At 38.0% G+C, this 15,144-nt stretch overlaps 1 protein-coding gene and 1 long non-coding RNA gene across 3 annotated transcripts in view; one reads left to right on the top strand and one right to left on the bottom strand.

Moving 5' to 3' along the window:
* LOC107710624 (netrin-G1-like) overlaps nucleotides 1–8,568 on the top strand; it is a 98,693-nt gene extending 90,125 nt beyond the window's left edge. For both annotated transcript variants that reach the window (XM_016515454.1, XM_016515453.1), the window contains exon 7: nucleotides 8,222–8,568. In XM_016515454.1, coding sequence (XP_016370940.1) covers nucleotides 8,222–8,472 — 251 coding nt within the window. In that variant the 3' untranslated portion in view covers nucleotides 8,473–8,568. The remainder of the gene's footprint in view (nucleotides 1–8,221) is intronic.
* Nucleotides 8,569–14,117: 5,549 nt separating this feature from the next.
* The window catches only part of LOC107710625 (uncharacterized), a 2,122-nt gene continuing 1,095 nt past the window's right edge, over nucleotides 14,118–15,144 (bottom strand). The window contains exon 3 of the long non-coding RNA XR_001636619.1: nucleotides 14,118–14,569. This is a non-coding gene — a long non-coding RNA (uncharacterized LOC107710625). The remainder of the gene's footprint in view (nucleotides 14,570–15,144) is intronic.

Below are 15,144 nucleotides of genomic sequence, written 5' to 3'. Positions count from 1 at the left end.
TATGCCTAATGTTGAAAATAAATGATGTTTATAGTGAATGCCCCTATAAATGGTCTTATTTTTACGATTTAGTTTTAATCCAAATGATGCGCGTGCTAAGTGAGTGAACATCAAAGATCACACAACAGAAGTGCGCGCGTGCTCTCTCTCGCTCTCTCTCTCTGTCTCTCTCTCGCTCTCTCCCTACCGTTAAGTAACTTGTGCATTGTTTTACTTACTTGTTTTTGACTTTCCAGTGATGTCTGTGAGAAAGGTATATTCACTCGATATTCAGCTCGCGCATCTGCGCCGCCGCGCGCTCAATCCACTCAGCGTGCTTTGTTAATCAGCTCGCGCACATCAGCTATACAGGCGTTAATACTGAATGTTTAATATTATATTCATTGCATACATATACTTCGTAGTAGACATCCTTAACTCCTTTCTGCTGTCTGTTGTTCTGTTGTCTGTGCTTTTTTGTTTGAATATGGCACTTATCACATGCTGTGTGGTATCGGTGTTTGGTATCGGGGCATTTTAACGAGTACGAGTACAGGAGACCAGTATCGGGCCCGATACCGATACCAGTATCGGTATCGGTGCATCCCTACTTGACACCAAACCGGTTGAGAACCACTGATCTACTGTAGGCAATACAATGCAGGACCAATGAGTTGTACTACAGTAACACTTAAGCTACTTAAAACTATTAACTAAAATGGAATCTGGATTAAGTAATAGCAAATTTAAGGCAGGGATAGTTCCATATTAGGTAATCAGTAATTACTGAATTAAACTCATTTACAAACTAGTAAAATATCTATGATACATTTTTAAATATTACCAATTATGCAACAGTTATACAACAAGAGTGCAATATTCTAGTGATATCAGAACTCAGAACCGTTTCACCATTTGTATCATGTATAAACCGAATTTCTCACAGCGAGTGTCATGGCAGATGCCCAAATCCATTATAATTTTATAAATAATACTGTCACAGAATGTAGTTTCAACAGTGTAGTTTTTAGGCAAGAATTTACTTGTATAGACTTCAAATATGTGGTTTGTTAATAAAGATAATGTCTATTTGAAAATTTGCTTCGAGGTTTTTGGAGCTCCATGTGAGCTCCAGGGCGTCAGCGGGCGTTCAGTGCTCATAAACCCACCGAGAGCAGCCTTACCTCAGCCAGTTCTTCTGGAATTTTCAGCTGGCTCTGATGTCTCTATAGTGGTTAAACATGAGATATAATTCATTTTGGGTAAATTTAATGGGCAGTCTTTGGTCTCATTAATTTATTATTTGTTCCAGAGCAAACAGTTTTGGCTGAGGGCAAAATCTCATCACATTATATTTTGTGTAACTTCTATGCTGAATATCAGAGCGCTGCCTTTGGACTGTTTACTGAATTTAATTGATGTTTTTGAATTAGTAATGGAGGCTTGGGAAGTAGTTCTGCACAAAAGAGGGTTTTTAAAGACACTCTGTTATTGTTTCCTATGTATTTGCACAGTCATGCCATAAAACGGTTGTATAAACAATATCACACTCATAGTCATGCGATATGGCTGTATATCAGCACGCTGTGATTACCTACAGCACTTGTGTGATATTGCTCATTTAATTATTAACCACAACATTAACATATCTGATATGTGACCAAAACTTTGAACATGGTCATAGAATGCACCACTAATTATCCAAGTGTTACCTAGTTACTCCGCAGTAACATCTAGTGAACTGGACCATATACTGTAAAATTTTTCACTTTAAAATAATGCTCCAGATCATTAGTAGTTCCTGCTGAGTAACTACATAACACTGGAATAATTAATGGTGCAAGTAATTAATTAATCAAGTAATCTTAGATGTGAACAATTTTCTGTTTTACTGTGAACATGGTCATAGAACGCTATGACCATGTTCACAGTAAAACAGAAAATTGTTCACATCTAAGACTTGTTAATATTGTGTTTACTTTAATCTCATTTAGACATTACTGATGACCTAATTAAGAACCATCTCAGTCCTCGCTATAATTAGTTAATCCTGTTTCCATATTAGTTAATAGGACAGTAGTAACTAAATTACTTCCTGCATAGTTACCGATTTATGACTCACTTCTAATCTAAAGCATTATCACTAAACTGAAAAAGATCTTTAGTCTCATCCATAATAGTACACCACTCTGAGATTGTTCATCTCAAAAAGGAGCACTGAAACCTCTTCTCTGACTTGTCAGGGAACAAATATATCTGTCGCATTCATGCGACACTATTGCTCAACTCAGGAGCTGCCTGTTCTGTTAGCGTGTGAAAAAGTCACCATAAGCGGCGAAGGTGCGATACAGCACATATGTCTCCCAGGGAGAGACAAACCTCGGCCAGGGTTCACACCTCTCGTTTTTTCTTAGGTCAGAAGGTAAAGCACAACACAAGTGCAAATGCAATCTACGCCACATGTGACGGATGACCTTGCACGTCTTTGACGATGAAAATGAAGACTGGGACAGACGTGAGTGTCTGTGTGTTCAATGCTCCCTCGGTGCGTATGTACATATTTGAAGAAAGATGCAGTCAAAGAAGCAGCAGCAGCGGATCTGTCTTCTGGGTACACTTGAACCGCACCCTTCGCTCAAATCTAATCTTGGGTACAGATGCTCATGGAAAGACAATAGCTCTGTAGGGTCCTCTGGAGGCCTGTCAGCATTTGGATAATCCCATACACAGTGAACAAAGTAAACTCCAAGCCTGGAGATTTAAAGTTTAAATCCCAGCAAAATCTTTCCAGAGTTGTCGCTCAAAACGGACACTGAGCTTTTCTGAGCACCAGTTAAACCATGCCAGATGGGCTTTTCGTGGGTAGATATGATAAAAAAAAAAAGTTATATTCCAGTGTTAAAACTGCCCTCAGCACTTAAAATGTTTAAAAGTGTCTCTTTTGAAGTGATGCATTTCTGTTTGTTTGTATAATAGTAGAATTTCAGTAATAGTGCAGAAAAACGGTCTATATTTAAACTATGGAAAAACAGAGTGAAAATAATAAAACGAGTCAAATCTCTGTGGATGTTTATTACTTTTTTAATAATATGTAAATTAAAAAAATGGCTTCTGATTGATCGATACATTGTTCCAGCAAAGCTAAAATGCACAATATAGCAACAATTTTGATGCGAAAAACCTCTTCACCATGTCACTGTGCAGCTCACACAACCAATCTTTTTGTGGCCATGCTATATTGTACACACTTGTGTTGGGCCTAATAGCATCTTTTAACTGTGATTACATTAGTGATGTATAGTCTCGCTGACTGGGGGTGTTTAAAGTTTCCCGAAACCAAAGTTATCCAACTACGTATGATCGAAAGTTCTGTCGTTATCAACATATTGCAGTTTAACGATTTAGTGTTTCCAAAAACCATAGTTCCAATGAACATGCATCAACAGCCTCAAAAATTTGTGTGATTGGAAATGCAGCTCTTGATCTGTGGTTAGAAACATTGTTTCTTGTTAGTTCAACAGGTGGGCCTAAATAGCTCATGCTCGTGAACAAAATAAGCAAGCTAACATATAGTACAATCTATATTTTTTCATTTTATATATGTACAAAACTCTACATCTTTTATTCGTTTGTCAAGAGAACGAAAAGTGTGCATGTGCATAAGTGGTTTAATACCGTGGGAAGCTCAGGAGTATGACGTGAGAGAGAACTTGCAACTGGATAAAACAACTGGAAATAAAGCAAAACAGTGGAGAACAAATAGCGAAGGATTCCTCAGATGCCATGTTGATTATTTACAACAATAATCTGACGAATTCAATCTTGAACCGATTAATTTTTCAAAGTTATTACTCCACTGCCTGCTTGATGTAATTAACAACAGTTGTTGATTATTGAAGCAACATGGCTCGAACAACAACTGTGAAGAGTTACAGCAGTTTAGACAAACAGCCATGACTTGCTAGTTAATTTCTCCAATAATGCAGTGTTATTAATGTTATTTAAGTGGCAAGTTACATCTTATGTATGGGAAACACACCTCTGGTTAGACTGATTTTAGAGGGTCAGGGAAAAAACTAAACCAGTTAAAATCTAGTTTGACCTGCTGGGAGACCATCGTAAACCAGCTAAGACCTAGCTGGCTGGTTTAAATGAGGTTTTAGTAGGACTATTGCTCATTGCTGGTTTTATTTAGTTTTGTTCTGTCCCTGCTTCTCAGAGGACCAAGATGAAATCCATCTGAATGAAGAAAGCAGAATGTAATTACACCCAGTTTCTGAGCAAATAGTCCTGTCACTCTTGCAAAAGCAAATATTTTCCTCAATAATGGAAGCTAGTACAATGCAATAGCAATCATCTTTTTTCCACTAAAGAGCTTGTTTACAGGTCAAGGGGAGGGAGATTAGAGCAATTCAGACTGGATTGGCACCATGACGTACATTTCATTGCACACCACTTCCCTGTTTGTCTTGAATTTGAACTTGAAATTTGAAGGGTTGGAAAAGCCTTGAATCTTAATTATGTGGCGTTTATTTTTCATTTAGCAATAATTAGATTATGGATCCAACATCAGAAGTGTCAAAGCATTGTTGAACGGTTCATTTAACAATGGGTGTTGATCGAGTTTGCTGTAACCTTCACATGCTAAAAAGCACTAATCAACCTGGAGTTACCAGCAATGCAGCATCAACCCGTTCTCACAAAAAATCAAAAATTTTACAAGGTGATCTCATATGAATTCATCTGAAAACTAATTATTTTAAGGAGAAAAAAAAAGGGGGCAACACTTTAGTATAAGGACCAATTCTCACTTTTAACAAGTTGCTTATTAACATGCCTATTATTAACATATTGGCTGTTTACTAGTACTTAAATAAGCACATATTCTGCATGACCATATTCTACATCCCTAATCCTACCCAATACCTAAACTTAACCACCTTACTAACTATTAATAAGCAGCAAATTAGGAATTAATTGAGGTAAAGTCATAGTTAATGGTCTTGTCAGGGAACAAATATATCTGTCGCATTCATGCGACACTATTGCTCAACTCAGGAGCTGCCTGTTCTGTTAGCGTGTGAAAAAGTCACCATAAGCGGCGAAGGTGCGATACAGCACATATGTCTCCCAGGGAGAGACAAACCTCGGCCAGGGTTCACACCTCTCGTTTTTTCTTAGGTCAGAAGGTAAAGCACAACACAAGTGCAAATGCAATCTACGCCACATGTGACGGATGACCTTGCACGTCTTTGACGATGAAAATGAAGACTGGGACAGACGTGAGTGTCTGTGTGTTCAATGCTCCCTCGGTGCGTATGTACATATTTGAAGAAAGATGCAGTCAAAGAAGCAGCAGCAGCGGATCTGTCTTCTGGGTACACTTGAACCGCACCCTTCGCTCAAATCTAATCTTGGGTACAGATGCTCATGGAAAGACAATAGCTCTGTAGGGTCCTCTGGAGGCCTGTCAGCATTTGGATAATCCCATACACAGTGAACAAAGTAAACTCCAAGCCTGGAGATTTAAAGTTTAAATCCCAGCAAAATCTTTCCAGAGTTGTCGCTCAAAACGGACACTGAGCTTTTCTGAGCACCAGTTAAACCATGCCAGATGGGCTTTTCGTGGGTAGATATGATAAAAAAAAAAAGTTATATTCCAGTGTTAAAACTGCCCTCAGCACTTAAAATGTTTAAAAGTGTCTCTTTTGAAGTGATGCATTTCTGTTTGTTTGTATAATAGTAGAATTTCAGTAATAGTGCAGAAAAACGGTCTATATTTAAACTATGGAAAAACAGAGTGAAAATAATAAAACGAGTCAAATCTCTGTGGATGTTTATTACTTTTTTAATAATATGTAAATTAAAAAAATGGCTTCTGATTGATCGATACATTGTTCCAGCAAAGCTAAAATGCACAATATAGCAACAATTTTGATGCGAAAAACCTCTTCACCATGTCACTGTGCAGCTCACACAACCAATCTTTTTGTGGCCATGCTATATTGTACACACTTGTGTTGGGCCTAATAGCATCTTTTAACTGTGATTACATTAGTGATGTATAGTCTCGCTGACTGGGGGTGTTTAAAGTTTCCCGAAACCAAAGTTATCCAACTACGTATGATCGAAAGTTCTGTCGTTATCAACATATTGCAGTTTAACGATTTAGTGTTTCCAAAAACCATAGTTCCAATGAACATGCATCAACAGCCTCAAAAATTTGTGTGATTGGAAATGCAGCTCTTGATCTGTGGTTAGAAACATTGTTTCTTGTTAGTTCAACAGGTGGGCCTAAATAGCTCATGCTCGTGAACAAAATAAGCAAGCTAACATATAGTACAATCTATATTTTTTCATTTTATATATGTACAAAACTCTACATCTTTTATTCGTTTGTCAAGAGAACGAAAAGTGTGCATGTGCATAAGTGGTTTAATACCGTGGGAAGCTCAGGAGTATGACGTGAGAGAGAACTTGCAACTGGATAAAACAACTGGAAATAAAGCAAAACAGTGGAGAACAAATAGCGAAGGATTCCTCAGATGCCATGTTGATTATTTACAACAATAATCTGACGAATTCAATCTTGAACCGATTAATTTTTCAAAGTTATTACTCCACTGCCTGCTTGATGTAATTAACAACAGTTGTTGATTATTGAAGCAACATGGCTCGAACAACAACTGTGAAGAGTTACAGCAGTTTAGACAAACAGCCATGACTTGCTAGTTAATTTCTCCAATAATGCAGTGTTATTAATGTTATTTAAGTGGCAAGTTACATCTTATGTATGGGAAACACACCTCTGGTTAGACTGATTTTAGAGGGTCAGGGAAAAAACTAAACCAGTTAAAATCTAGTTTGACCTGCTGGGAGACCATCGTAAACCAGCTAAGACCTAGCTGGCTGGTTTAAATGAGGTTTTAGTAGGACTATTGCTCATTGCTGGTTTTATTTAGTTTTGTTCTGTCCCTGCTTCTCAGAGGACCAAGATGAAATCCATCTGAATGAAGAAAGCAGAATGTAATTACACCCAGTTTCTGAGCAAATAGTCCTGTCACTCTTGCAAAAGCAAATATTTTCCTCAATAATGGAAGCTAGTACAATGCAATAGCAATCATCTTTTTTCCACTAAAGAGCTTGTTTACAGGTCAAGGGGAGGGAGATTAGAGCAATTCAGACTGGATTGGCACCATGACGTACATTTCATTGCACACCACTTCCCTGTTTGTCTTGAATTTGAACTTGAAATTTGAAGGGTTGGAAAAGCCTTGAATCTTAATTATGTGGCGTTTATTTTTCATTTAGCAATAATTAGATTATGGATCCAACATCAGAAGTGTCAAAGCATTGTTGAACGGTTCATTTAACAATGGGTGTTGATCGAGTTTGCTGTAACCTTCACATGCTAAAAAGCACTAATCAACCTGGAGTTACCAGCAATGCAGCATCAACCCGTTCTCACAAAAAATCAAAAATTTTACAAGGTGATCTCATATGAATTCATCTGAAAACTAATTATTTTAAGGAGAAAAAAAAAGGGGGCAACACTTTAGTATAAGGACCAATTCTCACTTTTAACAAGTTGCTTATTAACATGCCTATTATTAACATATTGGCTGTTTACTAGTACTTAAATAAGCACATATTCTGCATGACCATATTCTACATCCCTAATCCTACCCAATACCTAAACTTAACCACCTTACTAACTATTAATAAGCAGCAAATTAGGAATTAATTGAGGTAAAGTCATAGTTAATGGTTTGTTAATAGCGAGAATTGGACCTTAAAATAAAGTTTGACCGAAAAAAAATAATTATGAAGTAGTAAATTTTAGATTAATTAGCCACCAATTTGCCAAAATGTGTAATACTTAGGAATTGCCATGAGATTGTGTTGGCAGCATTTGGACTTTCTCTGGTAGCTTCATGCCAGATATTTGCCAAAAGTCAGCAGTGGTGTCTTCGATTTTGGTCACACACTGTCCTGCCCCAAATCCCACCTCTCACTCTATGATTAATCATATCACTTCTGCAATATTACAGTGGGACTAACATCCCCCGTGGTGTCCTTAAAAGACACCGCTGAGCCTCTTGCCAGCACCCATCATAAACAATTACACACACCGCAACCTGATGATCATCTTGATGGATGCACTTTTTTTCTTGGAAAGTGTTTCCTGGCGGGGGGAGGGAAGCGATGCGTGTTCACCTCTCTTTTTCTCTGCTCCCCACAGCTCGAGTTTGTGACAACGTGCTCCTGCGCTGTCAGAATGGTGGCGTGTGTCACCACCACCAGCGCTGCCAGTGTCTGGCCGGTTTCGGAGGCATACTGTGTGAGAAGGCCCAGTGCCAGGGTGACTCTTGTGAGGATCTGCAATCCAGCCAGCCGTCCCTCCGCCCCCCGCCCACGGCCCAGACTCTCCCGCTGGCTCTTCTATCTCTCATCCCCTCCCTGCTGGCCACCCGGGGCCTTACATCACTCTAAGGGGAACGCTTTCGCCCCAAAGACATTCTCCACGGGGGCTCCAATCATGACTTCCTGTTAGAGGACACACGACGACTGAAAATAAATGCTGGTGGGGGAAAAAAACGAAACATATTTTTAGGAAACCGTAAAGTTTTCTACTCGTTACTATGTCAATTAAAGTTTGCCAGAGATGATGAATAAACTGAAAAACTAGAAACTGCAAGAGGAAATTTACAACAACAAAAAAAACAACATAAAAAAAGCTGATACTAATGACCATCTTTGTCTTTGTTGAAAGAGCACAGAAAGACTGCAATACAATTTTTTTGGAGACAAATCATCAATGTGAAGATGAATCAAGATGTACTCGTAGACTGCCACCTGAAATTTACGCACACACCAACACGACTGGTTGTCAAACTTCTCACACTTTACCTTTTCCTGACCCTCTCTCTTCTTCTTGTAACTCTGTGAAGTCATGTAAAAGACCCGTGATGTATGTCACACATGAATTGATCCAGATTATCATTCAGAGCTGGTGTAAGATCAAATATACAGTAACATGAGAGACAACTGTTGACATTTTGTACTGGGATGTTTTCATGGCAATGAGAACTAGAACAAGAAGAAAGACCCAGATCAGCAATGTGACTTTTTGCATCGCTGCAACAACCTGTAGAATTTGGGTTGATCCTTTATTGCCCTGATGAAGTTGAATATTCCTGTTCAGTTGCTAATCGTTTTTGCTTAAAACATACGTTTACATTCTCACCGACCGAACTGTATGAAAGGTTTCACCAAAGGGCTTTGGTGAGAAATCCTTTGTTGCTTGAAGCCAACTATGTTTGTGAATTAAAGATGAAAAAAATAACTATTGCCATTTTGTGAAAGCGAATATTCAAAGATAACAGGTGATTTCTGTTCATGTGTTCTCAGAAGTTTAGGCTTGTTTTCAAAGCTCTTAGCAACCATACAAATTGCAGGTGTATTGAATTTAGTGGTTAGCACTCTCCCAAACATTACAATTGTTAAGAATGGAGTAAAAAGGCTAGAAACGCTCTTTGAACTCAAAATCGAAAACTGATATAGATGAAACATGTTCAGCTTTATGTCAGTGTTCTGAAAAAGGAATTTAAACATGATGGGCCTCATAGACAGATTCTGTTTAGACTTAGCAATTAGCTAACATACAATAAAGACTGATATACCTGTAAGGTAAGGTCATTATCCAGCCAGTCATAATCACAGAATAAACCACATCAGAGTGATCAGAGATTATGACCACTTGACAGTAATCATTATCTTGCTTATTAGATGGTAATTTACCAAATTGAAACACTGCAACTATACTATTGCAATGTTTGTACTTTTTATATATAGCCTGATAATAATATACACTGCTGTTGAAAAGTCTGGGATCAGAAAGATTTTCTTTTCTTTTAATTAATACTTTTATTCAGCAAGGATGGAATAAATTGATTAAAAGTGACGTTACAAAGGATTTCCATTTCAAATGCTGTTCTTTTGAACTTTCTATTCTTCAAAGAATCCTGAAAAAAATGTATCATGGTTTCCACAAAAATATTAAGCCACAATATTAACCATTTTCAACACTGATAAGAATAAGAAATGCTTCTTAAGCACCAAATCAGAACATTAGAATGATTTCTGAAGGATAATGTGACACCGAAGACAGAAGTAACCACTGCTGGAAATTCAGCTTTGCCATTACCGGAATAATATTAAAACAATATTAAATAAATATATTTTAAAATATTACTATTCTCACTGTATTTTTGATCAAATAAATGCAGAATTGGTGGGCACAAATGACTTTCAAAAACATTTTAAAAAATCTTACTGACAAGCTTTTGAATGGTAGTATATATTATATACTGCATTTAGCTTATATCTTTACGTCTATTTTAAGTGCTCTCTCTTTGTGGGTAAATGATTGGGTGAACTATCTTTTTAATGTACCCAAATTATCAATTACTGGATGACATTCCTGTAGCTCAAACTGTAAAACATGCTTCTAGCAACACCAATGGTCATGGGTTCAATTGCATGAACTGGTAAAATTAAAAACCTTCAAATGCAATGTAAGTCGCTTTGGGTAAAAGCGTGTGCAAAATGAATAGGTGTTAATGTAAATGACCCTATCACTCAATAGCTGGTACTCTACAGTCAAGGCATCATTTCTGAAAGCTCAAATTTCAACTGAAATCTACTCATAAATATAGTACTAACAGGGCTGGATCTGAGGACACGGCAATAAAAGTTTTCCAGCAGAGACTGAAATCAAATGTAAATCACAAACGAATGAGTAAGAGAAGTGTGTTGACGAAATATGGATTGGAGAATGTCACTCACTGCGAGGCATAACACGCAGTCGTGATACGGCAATCATTTTCAAGTCCACGCTGGGCACTCGAATGGAAATGAAGTCATTCTGTGCCTGTGACACACGGTGGAAGCGGGTCTGAGGCTGGATAGATTACATTAGTGAGATTAGGCCTCTTCATTTCAATCAAATGAAATCCTCTATCGCCCTTGATCTTAATAACTTTTCTCCCAAAAGACAAGTATAAGTGAAGATGTCATTTTATTTTGAGAAATAACTGCCATGTCCATTTACTCCATTGTAAATTCCATTGATGATTAGGTCCAGGTTCACCATTTTTGTTCGATTCATTTCATTCAGCTTAATAGATGCGGTCAAATAATTAGAAACACTTTGCACTTCCAAGATGGAAATTTAAGATTGGCCAGATAAATGAGTATAAACATTGCACCCTCAAAAAAAACAAGCCGTACCGCATCTCATTAGGTTTGAATGCAAATGCTGTCAGAATGCTAATGAGTCTGTAATGAGACTGAATACAAACTCCCCCCAGCAGACTACCACCTCTATTTCTGACGGACATCAAGGGTCAATGAGGGTACATGGCATTCTTCATTCCTCATACTTTACAATAATAACTGGATGCTCTTTAGAAAACAGCTTCTTTTTCAACCGAGACTATTGTTATATATTTTAGCAGCTATTTTTACACAATGTGTCCCTGATTGTGTATTTTGAAAGCTCTGCATACTAAAAAAGGTGAAACAATTCTTTGACTTTCCCTCAAGCTGTGAATGAATCCTGAGGCTATTATTTGTCACCTGTTGGAAACAACATCGACATGAGTATATACACACAAACTCTAGATGAATCATTTTACAGTGCCATTTCAAAACTACACAAAAGGCCCCCGAGACGGTGAAATCTCTTTCAGTACGGTCTTTATACCATCACTGTGGGATTATCCATGGCTTACAAAACTAATGGCTCGTCCTCAAGGTCCCATTTTTCAAAGCGGCAGAACGGCATGAGGAGCTTCCCACTTGAGACTGTCCCTGACAATGTTACTATTACGTTTTTGAAAGAAGTATCTTATGTACACCAAGGCTGCATTTATTTGATCAAAAGTACAGCAAAAACAGTAATATAGTGAAATAATTTCATATATTTTAGGTTGAATTTTCAGCAGCCATTACTCCAGTCTTCAGTATCACATGATCCTTAAGAAATCATTCTAATATGCTGATTTAGTGCTCAAGAAATATTTGTTATTATTATCAATGCTGAAAACAGTTGTGGTGATTACAATTTTTGTGGAAACCGTGATGGATTTCTTATTCAGGATTCTTAGATTAATAGAAAGTACAAATGTATTTACTGACACTTGATCAATTTAATGTGTACTTGCTGTAAGGAAGTACACTTGGGGAAGTCGTGGCCTAATGGTTAGAGAGTCGGACTCATAACCAAAGGTTGCGGGTTCGAGTCTCGTACCGGCAGGGATTGTAGGTGGGGGGAGTGAATGTACAGCGCTCTCTCCCACCCTCAATACCACGACTGAGGTGCCCTTGAGCAAGGCACCGAACCCCCAACTGCTCCCCGGGCGCCGCAGCAAAAAAAAATGGCTGCCCACTGCTCCGGGTGTGTGTTCACGGTGTGTGTGTGTGTGTGTTCACTGCTGTGTGTGTGCACTTTGGATGGGATAAATGCAGAGCACTAATTCCGAGTATGGGTCACCATACTTGGCCACATGTCACATCACTTTTTCACTTTCACACTTTAAAAGTGAATATAGGCCTATAGGATGTATAGAATTGTCCTGACTGCACATCAGTTGTAGATTGTGTTGATTTATGAAAATATCAGTGCTGAGTATCTTAATGGGAGCTAAACACTATCATGACATGCCAAAGACAAGGAGGCTTCCGTGCTGGATATTAACCACAGGGAGCTTCGCTTCGGTTATCTAGCCCAGTGTGTGCCATGCCTTTCAATTCTCTTCAAGGACTAAAGGGTGGGACATATTTAGTCAATGCACTCTTGGATCCTGCCAGTCAGCATTACATAATTAAACATGATTAATCCATAATTGGAGACATGCAGTTAATTGTCCATAAGCAAACACTGTATATGGGGAATATAGGCATTATCTAGTGAGCAACAATAACTTCCGGAATTGCTAAAAATTGATTCAGTAAATGGTCACACCATGGTTGTGATTCTTTAAATAGCAGCCATAACAATGCACACATTTTTTTTCTGTTTCAGTTTAATCTGGTTAGGTTTCATTTAATCAGGTTACTTCCCATCCTGGTAAATCAATAAAGTGTAAATCTAAAAGGATTAACTCAGAATGTTGTAGTTGTATACGAGGTGAGGGAGATGTGACACCGTTATACATTTTCCATTTAGGAGACAGTTTTAGGGTTTAAAAGGAGGACGAGACTACATTCTTCATCAACAACCGCCTTATCAGATATAATGAGTGCATTTGCATATAACCTTTATCTCACTTGTAGCTTGTTGATGGAGGCTGCAAACTTACAATGAAGAAAAAGAGAAAGCGAATGGAGCCATTGTGAAGAGTGGTAAAGAAGATTGTAGGGTTCCATATGTGACATACATTCTGCTTATTTAACGGTGTAAACAAAGTCAAAGAATTAGTAGGGTTTTCTATTCCCTCATATTGTAAATGAACACATTTTAGAAAGGGGACACAAGCTGCATCAATTTGAACAGGCAAGACACTTCCGAACAAGTATAATGAGAGAAACCATTGGAGAAAAAACATAAATCAATGCGTTTCATTCTACAATGAGCTCTGTGCCATCAGTTCAGAAGAATACCTGTGGTGAGCAGAGACATGTGGGGTTGTATTTAGTGATGATTCATCAAATGGGCTTCACGAAGACAGTTTGATGGACATGGCATCATTAATGCATAATGTGGAGCGCTTAGGTCACTCAGTCATCAAATATTCAGCAGTTAACACAAGCACTTAGACGTGAGTGTCACGAAAACATGCATTATATACTAATTTAACTTTTGTGTTATGTGAAGACCGAATATGAATACGTTTTGTTCATAGTTATGTATACACTTGAGGGTATAATCACAGAAAGCCACACTGCTTAGATCAAACTTCGATTCAAGTTGTCAAGCGACACCAGAGTCACAAGCCTCATCATTCACTCCTGAAATGGATTTTAAAAATGACTTGACATGCAGCTGAATTTCTGCTGTCTTTAAATTGGAAAGACGTTATAACCGTCCTAGTTACTTTGCACTGGTTGGGCTACAAGAAAAAAAAACGGGGAGGGGGGAATCACCTTCTTTGCAAATACCAGAATTAGTCTGATGTGAAAGACGTCTACCAAAAAAATAAATTCATGCACAAACAAAAATGGTGTTTCATTCAGCATGTTTTCAAACAATATACACATTTTGTCAGACACAAACCCCAAATATTGCAAGTCATATACAAATATATACATACTATTCAAGTTTGCCATGAGCATGAGTGCGTACGTATGTGTGTGTGTGTGTGTGTGTGTGAGGAACTGAAATGTCCAGCACAGTCCATTGCATCATAAAATAAAGAAAACCAGTCCTATCTATAGATGAGCAGAGTTATGAGGGCTGATGATGATGTCCTAAACTTGGATGTCTGGTCAGCATGAAGATTTCATTCCAAATACACCCAAGGAGTTGCTTCAGCAATATAGTAAGGCCATAGTCCATAAACACAACGAGGTAGCATAAATAGATCCTCTACAAAAGAAAACATCAAATAAACTAATTAAAGGTGCAGTAGGAGATCTTGGAAAATGCTAACTTTAGCCTGAACGCATATATGTTGACCAATAATTTTCTCCTATTAAATTCGGATAAGACAGAGATATTAATTATTGGACCAAAAAACAGTACACAGAATCTCTTGGATTACAATATGCAACTAGACGGATGTACTGTTACTTCCTCTACAGTCAAAAATCTGGGTGTTATATCAAATAAACTTGAATTGAATTGAATATACGCTCACAGACCAGAATACCAGAGACAACATTACTACAATAGGCTACATCAGCGGTTCCCAATTCCAGTCATCGCCCCCCCTGCACATTTCATATGTATCTCTTATCACGTGTGACGTTTGTTCTATTCGACCGTAAGCGCCCTGCGAAGTGGACATCACCAGACATTCCGCCATCCAATTCGAAGCGAGCGTTTATGTTCCATACAAAGGGCATTAAAATGTGTGAGACGTAAATTTAAATAGAATTTATTTACAGAGGTATATTATGTCACACTTCACACTTCTCTAGTAAGTTTCGTCTGTGTGTGAA

The sequence above is a fragment of the Sinocyclocheilus rhinocerous genome, unplaced genomic scaffold (assembly GCF_001515625.1).
Source record: "Sinocyclocheilus rhinocerous isolate Xijiao unplaced genomic scaffold, SAMN03320098_v1.1 scaffold507, whole genome shotgun sequence".
Taxonomy (NCBI): Eukaryota; Metazoa; Chordata; class Actinopteri; order Cypriniformes; family Cyprinidae; genus Sinocyclocheilus; species Sinocyclocheilus rhinocerous.
This window is presented reverse-complemented; position numbering and strand designations above follow the sequence as displayed.